General features: G+C 43.8%; 1 protein-coding gene across 3 annotated transcripts in view; it reads right to left on the bottom strand.

Annotated features, from left to right (window-relative positions):
- Csgalnact2 (chondroitin sulfate N-acetylgalactosaminyltransferase 2) overlaps positions 1 to 12193 on the bottom strand; it is a 55440-nt gene that overhangs the window by 10107 nt on the left and 33140 nt on the right. For 2 of the 3 annotated variants that reach the window (XM_048339245.1, XM_048339247.1), the window contains exons 7-8: positions 11999 to 12080; positions 5158 to 6562 (exon numbers count right to left, since the gene is read on the bottom strand). In XM_048339245.1, coding sequence (XP_048195202.1) covers positions 6270 to 6562; positions 11999 to 12080 — 375 coding nt within the window. In that variant the 3' untranslated portion in view covers positions 5158 to 6269. Of the gene's footprint in view, positions 1 to 5157; positions 6563 to 11998; positions 12081 to 12193 lie in introns of those variants that run through there. The other variant, XR_007209969.1, reaches the window with a different exon arrangement.

The following is a 12193-nucleotide window of genomic DNA, read 5'->3' as shown; positions in this document are numbered from 1 at the left end:
AAGAGACCTCACCGGTTGGGGTCTATTTTGTACATAACTTTTCTGAAGAAGAAAAATGGTAATTATTTCATGCATCCACCTTAGGCACTTAATGAAAGCTTTTTTTGTTGTTGTTGTTTATTTTGAATACCAGGGCAGGGCCCTGCTTTGGGGAAGGGGTAGGGGAAAGATTGTCATGGGAGATGATATCCATGATGACATCTTATTCTAATGAAATGTAGATTTTTATTTTCTACTTTTGATTATTAACATCTTATGAAAAAAATATTTTAAAAAATTAACCAACCAAAACCAACATGAGCCCTGCCTGCTCAGATGCCTTTCCAGCCAGTGTCTGTCATGTCGGGGTTAGTGCCTTAGAAGGTACTGGGGGCCCAGCCCTCCTGCTCTGCCCGGGGCACAAGGCGCCTGCTGTTTACAGTCTGGGTTGCCAGGTTTCTGCAGGAAGGGCTGGGCAGCCAGGGGCGCCTCGTGTGTACATTTCTGGAAGGGGATTTCTGGGTATGGGGCTTATCAAAGTTTACATTTTCATTTTCCTTTATCAGGGATTTCTGGGGTCCAGGAGGGGTGGGGGAATACACGGGAGCATACTTTTTCTGTGAGAGGGTATGTTTGGCAAATTGTTCTTCAAGTGAGAGACATGGAAGATGACCTTGGGGGCATTGTGGCACTGGAGTTTTCCGGGCCCAGCTGGGATGGGTGTGAAGCCACTGTGTGAAGAGACCACCCTCCTCTTCTACTGGGGTCACCTTGGATTCAGCCAGGCTGGCACTGCTGGAACCCTTTTAGATGAAACTACCCCACGCTGGGTTTTCTCCACACCCCAACAGGAATACACTCCATTTCCCATGTCTGCTGTGAACCTGGACCTTCCCTGTACAAGGATGGCCCTTGATTTCAGAAAGACTAGAGTCCATGCTGTCTCCCTTCCAGGGACTCCTCACCCTGACCTGGCTTTGGGGGGTGGGGGGAGAACCATCAGGCAGGACCCAATTCTCAGAATGCCCAGGAAAGCCTGGGTGGAGGGGCCAGGCCTCATGGGGGAGAGCCTCTGGGTTGCCCTCAGCCTGGGGAACTGAATAGTTAACACTGTATTGTCACAGTGGGCTGGCACTTTGCAGATATTCTAACTAGTGCGGATTGTATATTGATAGTATATATAAATATATTGCTTTGTTTATGTCTTGGAGATAAAAAAAGGCTACAAACTTGAGAATATATATTTGGAATACAATGTGAGACCATTTTCTGTACGTTGTGTTAAAAAAAAACAAACCCAAGAGCCTACAGTCCATGTGCGCCTCGTGGGTCTCTGTTCTAGTACCTATGGCGGTTGTCTGTGTCCTTTCCTCTCCTACTTGCTGCATCCCAGGTCCTGATCTGTGACCTGGAGATGACCTCTGAGTGTAAAGCTGTGCCGTGTCAGGGTGTCGGTTCTGGAGTGATTGGATGTATTTGCATCAATAAAAGACCCATGTTGCTCTTCTTCTCTGCCTGCTTGTGTGCTGGTGATCCTTCCCCCTTACCCCTTGGGATGGGGCTGAGACTTAAACTCAGGGCCTGAATACTGTCACTGAGCTCTTTTTTTAACTCAGGGCTGGTGGGTCTACCACTTGAGCCACAGCTTCACTTCTGTGTTTTTTTGCTGGTTAGTTGACAATGGACTTTCTTGCATGGGGCTGGCTTTGAACCTTGAACCTCAGGTCTCAGCCTCCTGAGTAGCTAGGATCATAGGTGTGAGCCACTGGCACCTGGCCCACACTTTTCTTCTGGTAATACTGGGGATTGAATCCCGAGCCTCATATGTTACACGGGTGCTCTACCACTTGAGCCATTCTTCTTGTCTTCCCTCCCCCACTTTTGTTTTGGAGACAGTATTGCTAACTTTGTCCAGGCTGGCCTTAAACTCATGATTCTCCTGCCTCTTCCCTCCTGAGGAGCCACATGCCTGGACTCCCTTCATGTCTTCAGTGTCTGACATTTGCACACGACCACCTCTGCCACAAAGGAAGCTGTCCTTGATGACAGAGCGCTTTGCAGCAGGGCTGGCCCAGCAGGCCTGCTGCCTGCTGTAACCACGTGTGGGCACACGGGATAACACTGGCAGCGTGCCCAAGACGCACAGAGTCTAGCTGGGTGTGGACAGCCGCAGCTGGACTGTGGGCTGATCCTTTGCCACTCAGGCTCCCAGGGAGAGTGGGTGACTAGACTGCCAAGTGTTGAGATGGTTTATGGAGCACACAAGGTCACCTGCCAGGATGCCCAAGCTGAGTTTGGTAAGTAAATATGCGTTTGTGTGGTTGGTACTAGTGTGGGGCTTGAACTCAGGGCCTCGCACTCTCACTTGGCTTTTTGCTCAAAGCTGGCACACTACCACCTAAGCTTCAACTCCACTGTGGTTTTTTTGCTGGCTACTGGAGGTAAGAGTCTCACAGACTTTTTTGCCTGACCTGGTTTGAACCATGACCCACAGATCTTAGCTTCCTAAATAGGACCACAGGCATACCAACTGTGCCTGGCTATTTACCTCTTGTAAGTCTCGAATTTCTCAAGACTAAATGGGGAATCACACTCACCTCCACCTGAGGGCTGGAATAGGTGATGGTGAAGCAGCAAAGTTGCGGCTCCTGGGATGCACAATGCAGGCTGATGCTAACACCCCACTCACATAAACACCTGAAGTCCTGTCAAGGTGGGCTTGCTGCCTGCACCAAAGAACCACGTCCCTGTGAATTCCACAGGCACAGAAACACTGATGAAAATGAAGTACAGCCAAGAATGCAGGGTGAACTCCACCCAGGGCTGAAAAGCACCACAGAAAGCAATTTGAACATGTACACAGCATTGTAACTCGGAGAGAAATTTTTGCCTGCTTCTAAGAGACATGTATAGTGACATTCATGGCACCTCAATAGCAAAAGTTAACGGTAAAACAATATAAAACTATAAGCAACCCAAATGGCTCCCAACAATGGTACAAAAAAACTGGAAACAACACAAATATCAGTGACACAGAAGAAATGTTGTGCGGTCACATACTGGAATACTACTTAGTCATAAAAAGGAATCAATTTTGAGACTGACATGCATGAACCTCAAAGATAATGCTCAGTTAAAGTTAGAAACTGTGTGGTAGAATATATAAATTCAGAAACAGGCAAAACAAACAGTAAATTGGATACGGATACATAGGAAAACCAAGTGAAAAGTCTTTTATATTGTCACTTGAAGAAAAGCCAAGTGAAAAATTGTCATGAAAATCAGATGGTGACCTGTGGAGTAAACACAGGACCAGCAACTGGCAAAGATCTTATAGTAAGTGCCGGCACACTGCTATTGATTTTTTTTTTTTTTGGCCAGTCCTGGGCTTTAGACTCAGGGCCTGAGCACCTTCCCTGGCTTCTTCCCGCTCAAGGCTAGCACTCTGCCACCTGAGCCACAGCGCCCCTTCTGGCCGTTTTCCATATATGTCATATATGTGGTGCTGGGGAATCGAACTGAGAGTTTCATGTGTAGGAGGCAAGCACTCTTGCCACTAGGCCATATTCCCAGCCCCTATTGATTATTTTTTAAAGTACAATTAAAACTACAATTAAATTTTAAAGAACAATCAAAATATCACGTACTTGTCTGTACTGATATTTTAAATAGGAAGAAATGAATTTACATAATAATTTCACTTTTGGTAATAAAACACTTTATTGGTACCATTTAATGCCAAAAACATTTCTATTGCTTATTTCCACTGATTTGCAAATCAAGAGCTAGTAAAAGAACTGGGTGCTGGCAGCTCACACCTGTGAATCCTAACTATTCAGGAGGCTGAGATCTGAGGATCCTGTTTTGGAGCCAGCCTGGGCAGAAAAGTCTGTAACTCTTAACTCCAATGAACCAACAAAATGCTGGAAGTAGAGCTGTAGCTCAAGTGGTACAGCACTAGCCTTCAGTTAAAAATCTAACAGTGTGCCCAGGCCATGAGTTCAAGCCCCAGTATAGGCAACAAAACCAAACCAAAAAGCTAGTTAAAAATTAAAAATGAGTGTTGGTGGCTTACACCTGTAATCCTAGCTACTCAGGAGGCTAAGATCTGAGGATCCTGGTTCAAAGCCAGCCTAGGAAGGAAAGTCCATGACACACTTACCTCCAATTAACTACTCATAGTGTCCAGGTCCAGAGTTCAAGCCCCAAGACTGGTCAAAAAAATTAAATTAAAATAACTTGATTCTGTCAAAACAAAAATATACAATTTAGGGGCTGGGAATATGGCCTAGTGGTAAAGTGCTCGCCTCGTATATATGAAGCCCTGGGCTTGATTCCTCAGCACTACATATATAGAAAAAGCTGGAATTGGCGCTGTGGCTCAAGTGGTAGAGTTCTAGCCTTGAGCAAAAAGAAGCCAGGGACAGTGCACAGACCCTGAGGTTCAAGCCCCAGCTCTGGCAAAAAAAAAAAAAAAAAAAAAGAAAGTAAAATTTACCTTTTCTTCTAAGGTCTGTCATTTTCAAATACCATAATTCACTTGTCTTCATAATAAATAACTGCATACAAAGGGAGACACTGTCCAGAATTATTTTACAAATACTTTATACAGCTTTAAAAAATACTCAAATACTATGTTGTAAAGATATTAGAAAATGAAATTCATGTAGCACCTAGAATTTAGGATTTGTGGTATTTCAGTTGGTATAATGATTGAGCATAAAAGGATATGGTTTTCTTCTATGCTTGGGCAGAAAAGAATATGGTTTTCTTCTGTGAGTTTTTAGGTTACACAAATAGATCCCTTTAAAAAAAAGTATGTACACCTTTCACCTTGTCTCCAATCTCTAGATCCAATGGAAAAAGATCCATGTGCAATAAATAGTAGAGTATACTCCTATCTGAATATAATTTTTAGTTCATTTGCCTCACTAATATAATTTACACTTAAAATAATATTCTATCTGTAAGCAATATATTTCTGTAAAACAGTCTGTAACTCAGCCAGGCACTGGTGGCTCAATGCCTGTAATCCTAGCTACTCAGGAGGCTGCGATGTGAAGATCACAGTTCAAAGCCAGCCTGGGCAAGAAAGTCCATGAGACTCTTCTCTCCAATGAGCCACCAAACAGCTGGAAATGGAGGTGTAGCTCAAGTGGTAGAGAGCCACCACTGAGTAGAAAAGCTAAGGAACCGTGTCCAGGGTCCTGAGTTCAAGTCCTAGTGCCAGCAAACACACACACACACACACACACACACACACGTAACTCATATTTCCATTCCTACCTTCCCTTTTCTCAAACCAGAGTGATACCTGTCTTTTTACTTCCTCAACCAAACTCTATTGAAGGTATTACAATATTGTAAAGACAGACACAGCAAATACTAGCACAGTAGAAGATAAATGGTAATAAATACATATGAGACAGTTTATCTACTCTGGAGAGTGCCGCAGGTGCACTCACTCAGGTCAGCTGGTGTTTGCAGACAGCACCCTGCACTCCCCCACAGTTAAATGCTTCCGTATGAACTTGTTTACTCAAGACACTCTACAGCAACTTGGACAATTAAGTCTTAACATGGCAATAACACATTTTGATCTTTCTTTCTTCCTTCTTCTTCTTTTTTTTTTTTTTGAGAAAGAATCTCATTAAGTGGCCTAGGCTGGATATTTAAACTCTTGATCCTCCCACTTCAGCCTCCTGAGTGCCAGGATGAAATGTGTATACTACCACACCTGACTTAATCAAGCCATAAATTCTAACTAACTTTCTGTTACCCATTTGTTCCAAAACAGACACTTGCAGGCTAGGAAGCAGGAAGTTAAGGGGGGTTGATTTCTGTCTCCTCTTGATTGTTTTTTGATTGGGGATTTTGGATTAGTCATTTATTTTTCCTCTGCCTCAGTGAAAAAGGATTCTGCACACTATTGACCAAAGTTCTCACCCAGAAATGGTTGATAGTTGCCCTCAGCCCGCATGCCGCCTTGCTCCACCCAGACACAATCAGAACTTGGGCACCCAGCACAAACAAACTCAGAACTCCTTTGGGGACAAAAGTCATACTTCATTTTGTCAACTGCTCTGTAGTGCAGTAATCTCCTAAGATTGAGGCTATGCATTGGAACACTTGCCTCTTTCCTTTTCTAAGCAAGTTGATCTGCTATAGTCATCTGAGGAAGAACATGGACAAATAACCACATCTTCTCAGAAACAGGCACAGCATCTGGAATGGGAATTAAGGCTAAATAAATAGTGCTTGTCTGGGGGGAGGGGGTTGTCACAATCATGTCACGCAAAGGCCTCACTATTGGTCCGATAGGCCTGTTTGTGAAGGTGCCGCTCGATCTCCTCCCTGAATACCATCATCCCCAGTAGAGAGTGGGAGGCCTCATTCATGGCCTTGGACTGGATGCACATACGGTACTGCTCAGGGGCCAGCTCATCTGCACAGTGTTTCTCATGCCACAAGTGGAAGAGGCCAGGCACAGGAGTCCGCAGCACGATGAGGTCACCATGTAGGTATTTTCGATACAGATGAACATCTTCCCCACCCCAGCCTTTCACTTCCATGTCAAATCCACCTATAGGACCAAAAGTGACAATGTGAGTGAAGACCCAACAACCAGGCAAATGCTGGAATGACAATAGCTTAGTCCAGCACAGCACAAAGATACCCACATGGGGAGGTGACCACGTGGCCGGCTACTTTGAAAGGCCTGTCACCAGCTGATGGTTAAGATGGCTGATAAAGTTAAGATGCTGGGAGGTCCAGGTGAGCTGCTGAGAATACCAGAATGAGGTTATAGATTCAAGAATACTTTATAAAACTTCTATATAAGTTCACCTGGGTCAGTCACAGCTGATATGTGTATCCTTGCCTTGGATTCTGGGAGAATTCAGCAAACTGATGTAAATGAAGACTTAAGAGAGAGGGAGAGAGCTGGGTACAAGTGACTCACATCTATAATCCTAACTACTTAGGAGGCTGAGATCTGAGGATCACAGTTCAAAGCCAGTCTAGGCAGGAAAGTCCGTGAGATTATTATCTCCAATTAACCACCAGAAGACCAGAAGTGGAGCTGTGGCTCAAAGTAGTAGAGTGCTAGCCTTGAGCAAAAGAGCTCAGGGACAGCAGTACCCAGGCTCTGAGTTCAAACCCCACGTCTGACAAAGAAAACAAAACCAGGCTAGTGTCCCTGTGCCCAGCTCCAGAGCAGAGGTATAGAGAAGGGAAGCAGTAGTGCACAAGAACTGACAAATGAACTGACTTCCTTCGAAACAAATTCAAGCCTGAGGGGCTCTGGAAAATAATGGAGATTTTGGTTCAAAGCACTTTAAGAGGAGGATGGTAACACTCCAAGGGCAACAAGCTGAACTGTAGACCAACTAGTCTGCCAAAGAGCACCAGGGAAAGAGCCCACTAAGAAGATCTTTTCTGAGCGCCAAATTGTCGGGGATGGCTGTGCCTTTAAGAGGGGACAGCTGGCTCTAGCCCATCCTGCCTCTTTCCGGCTTCAACCGGAAGAGAAGCCCCCGCCCCCAGGAGCATGTGGGTGCCATCATGGCGGTGAAGACCCCCAGAGGCCCGGTCCTTGGGGGGGCTGTGGTCTCCGCCCATAGAGGAAGTTGACATCACCTGAGGGACAGCCCCATTAGCCAATCGCTAATATTCAGTAGTCCCTCCTCTTCCTGCCCGCCATTACTGTTATATAAACCCCTCCCTGATTAAAGTTCTTTGAGACTGGTGGAACATCCAAACCGGCTCCCCGAAATCTCTGTCCTGCATCTACTCCAGACACGTGAGGGGGGACGGGGGAGGTTTCGGCATCCTTTCTCAACTCAGCTTAGTCCATAAAGATACGCTCCACCCTCCTGCAGGTGGGAGAAGTAGAGCTGAGTGTCTTTCACAATTTGGGATTTGGCATTTCCCTGGGTGAAGTGGGGGGATGGGAAATTTGAGCCCCACACAAATAAACCTCAAAGACTTGCCTCAAAAACTACAACAGCTCAATAGCTACGTACTATGATAAAAGATGAAGCTAAGCGAAATGAACTCCTAGATAAGGAAACGAGGTTTTTCATTGTTGTTGTTATTTTTAACACACTATGTGAAACTATTTCTTTTTGCTTTCATTTTTCTTTCCTAAGGTTTATCCCGTTGTCACTGTATTTGATTTTGGTACCCTGGGTATTGTATATATGCATTTATCTGAATTAGGGAAGGGAAGGGGCATCAAAACAGTGAGACAAAGGATAAAAGGTGTACCAATGCAACAGCAATACACATAAGACTAAAATTAACTGTACAACTTGGGGTGGGGTGGGAAGGAGGGAAGGCTGGAGAAAAACAATGTAGGGGATAACAAGTATAACAAGAAATGTACTCACTATTTCATGTATGTAACTGTAACCCCTCTGTACATCACCTTGACAATAAAATTAAATTAAAAAACAAAACAAAACCTTTGATGCCTGGCACCAATTGCTCACACCTGTAATCCTAGCTACTCAGGAGGCTGAGATCTGAGGATAGCAGTTTGAAGCCAGCCCAGGCAGGAAAGTCCCCATGAGACTCTTATCTCCAATTAATAACTCAAAAACTGGAAGTGGCACCATGGCTCAAATGGTAGAATGCTAGCCTTATGCACGAAAGGGCTTAGGGACAATGCCCAAGCCCTGAGTACAAGCCTCACAACAAACAAAAACAAAACAAAACAAACCCCACACAAAGAACTTCTGATCTGGGCACTGGTGGTTCATGCCTGTAATCCAAGCTACTCAGAAGGCTAAGATCTGAGGGGATCCAGGACAGGAAAGTTCATGAGACCCCAATTTCCAATTAACTACCAAAAAGCCAGAAAATGGAGCTGTGGCTCAAAGTGGTAGAGCACAAAAGCTCAGAGACAGCATCCAGGCCCCGAGTTCAAGCTCCAATACTGGCACCAAAAAAAAAAAAAAAGCAAACAAACAAAAAACCCAAACTACCCCTGAAAAAAAGCTCAATTTAACTGGGTCAATGGATTGCAATAGTTGATAGTGACATGACCAGTGGTACAGAGGAGACAGAGCAGCTAAAGCCAGAGAAATCCAGGAAGTCTGTGGACTCCCTGAAATGTGACAATCGGGGCTTTAAACCACTGGGGGTGGAAGTGGGGAGAGAAAGAATGCAAGATGACAATGTCTTACCAAATTTATGTAGAGAGAGGGAACAAACCAAATAGAAGTCCTAAAGTTAAAAAGTACAATAAAGGAAATGAAAGATTCATTACAGCAACTGAGCAGTTAATTTGATATCAGAAGGGAAGCAGAGAACATCAAGATAGATTAATAGAGAGGCTGCAATCTAATAAGAACAAAGAATACAGGAAAATGAGCAGAGCCTCAGAACTGTTGGACACAATTAAGTACATCAACATACACATAATGAAAGTATTAGGAGACAAAACAATGAGAAAGAAGCAGAAAAATAGTCACAAATAAAAACTTGAACTTTCCGAGCACAATGGAAAGTACTAACATACATAGACAAATAACCTAATTAAAGTGGACAAAGGATATGAATAGACACTTCAGAGAGTATGCAAATGAATAAGCAAGTGAAAAGATATTCAACAGTGTAACTCATCAGGAAATTATCAAAATGAAAATACTTCATATCTACTACAACTTCTACAAATAGAACTTATAACAATAGTTAGTAAATGAGGATTAGGACACTTTAGAAAACACCACCAGTGACTCACACCTATAATCCTAGCCACTTAAGAGGCTGAGATCTGAGGATCGCAGTTTGAAGCCAGCCCAGGAAAGAAACTCAGTGAGACTCTTATCTCCAATAAACTACTCAAAAAAGCTGGAAATAGTGCTGTGGCTCAAGTGGTAGAATGCTTGCCTTGAGCAAAACAAGACCAGGGAGAGCGCCCAGGACCAGGGTTCAAGAGGAGGAGGAAGAAGGAGGAGGTTGGTGGGGAAACGAAAAATGATCGTTACCGGCCACAGTTTTGTTTTTTGGTCCCAGAGCTTGAACTCAGTACCTGGGTGTTGGGATCCAGCCTTTGGAATTGATGGGGGACTTGACACCCTTCCCCCAAGCCCTAGGGGAATGAGGAAGCAGGCTACGGTTCTCTGGGTCCGGAACCAGAAGAACCGGCTTTGCACCCAGCCCCCAACTCTCTTGCCAGCCCAGGCGCCTCCCTGTCTCGCCCTGGCTGGGCGCTTTCGAGTGATGTTAGCTCAAGAGGGGATCATGTGATAGCTCTCAGCCTATCGGCGTCCTGGCCGATCGCCTTCTCTTGCTATCATTTCCCTTTACCCCCGCCTTAATAAATCAGATTGCTCTTGAAGCTTCTCCGAGACTCGCATATGCCTGGCTTTCTTTACCGGTAAGGAGGTGGGTAAGCGTTCTCGTTAGGTCAGTACTGACTCCTCCGCCCCATCCTGGCTACCTGCCGGCCGGGTGACCAGGAGAGAGGGTGAGAAAAGGGGGTGGTGAGAAACCTAGCTGAGCCTCGATCCCCACGCCAGGGAAGGCGACTCGAGCCCGACACCTGGGCACTGTCCTTGGGCTTTTTTGCTCAAGGCTGGTGCTCTACACTTGAGCCACATCTACTTCTGTTTTTTTTTGTTTGTTTGTTGTTGCTGGTCACGGGGATGAGCCATAGCACCACTTCTGGTTTTCTGGTGGTTAATTGGAGCTAAGAGCTTCACAGCTTCCTGCCCAGGTGGGCTTGGAACCTCGATCCTCAGATCTCAGCCTCTTGAGTAGCTAGGATGTCAGGTGTGAGCCACCAGCCCCTGGCTTCCACTTCTGTTTTATTGGTAGTTAGCTGGATGGATATAAGAATCTTATGGAGGTTCCTGTCCCATCTGGCTTCCAACCATGATTCTCAGATCTTCAGTTTCCTCAGTAGCTTAGATTAAAGGCTGAGCCATTGTGCCCAGTTGAATCCTTACTTTTTTAATAGGCCCAATATTAGGGAGTTAATTGTACTTACTATTATTTTTATTATCATTTCCTCATCTTCTATTATTCAGTTATTATGATACAGAGATAAGGTTGGGGGGATTTCCTAAATAGTAGCACATTATAAAAATGAATGTGGCTGAATGCACACAGGCATATCATATGACTTTACCATGCACTAAATGACTCAAGAGATCTGATATTCAGCTCCAGCCTCTGTAACTGAATTACTTAGCTTGGGGCGGGGAGACAGAGCTCTTGTGGAGAGAAAGACCAGACCTGACTCTTCACCATATCTTTGGGTTTACAGATGGGTAATTCTGAGCTCTCAAGCAGGGAGCTTCAATCAGAGCTAGAAAGAACAGCTCTTTTTTCCTTTGTCTTCAATACTGGGACTTTTCAATAGAAAATTAAACAAAGGTTCATCTCTAAATAAAAAAAATGAAATTCCTTAAACTAGATAATCCAAGATTATTTCAAACAACTGCAAATATAGTAACATGTCAGGTGTTTGTCAAAAGTAACAGTTCTTTTTTTTTTTTTTGCACTGGTACTAAGGCTTGACCTCAGGGCCTAGGCAGGGTCCATTAGCTTTTTTTGTTTAAGGCTGATGCTCTACCATTTGAGAGATGATTCTACTTCCAGCTTTTTGGTGGTTAACTGGAGATAATCTCACAGACTTACCTGCCTGCGCTGACTCTGAACTTCAATCCTAAAATCTATCTTCCTAAGTAGATAAAGATTACAGGCATGAGTATCTGGCCCTAAATATATCTTAAAGGTAAGCATTAATCACTAATGATACCCTAATAATAATACATTAATAACAGTGTTTTGATTTTAAAGAAACTAGTGAATACTATGTTATAATTTTTATCTTTGTGACTCCATTGTTGCCAATTCATTATAAGCTCATTTTGCCTTTTAGAATTCTAGAATTAATCCCAGGCATTTATAACTTAGTAGAATAGTCAGACCTGATACCTTTTAGAAAATATGGTAGCATCTAAAGTAGGCAAATAAAGTCCATTACTTAAATATAAGGTATACTCACCAATGGTCAGGAAGTCCGATCGATACTGACAAGTCATTCCAAATCCAAAATCTCGCCAAAACCCAGAATCCTTTTTGTGAACCTTAAGAAAATAAAATCAATTTAATCATTAAATTACTATCAATAAATTATTTTCAGACAGCTCATGTGTACCTATGTTATTAAATCCTTATAAAACAAAAATATAGTTATCCA

Source organism: Perognathus longimembris, chromosome 2 (assembly GCF_023159225.1).
Source record: "Perognathus longimembris pacificus isolate PPM17 chromosome 2, ASM2315922v1, whole genome shotgun sequence".
NCBI lineage: Eukaryota > Metazoa > Chordata > Mammalia > Rodentia > Heteromyidae > Perognathus > Perognathus longimembris.
This window is presented reverse-complemented; position numbering and strand designations above follow the sequence as displayed.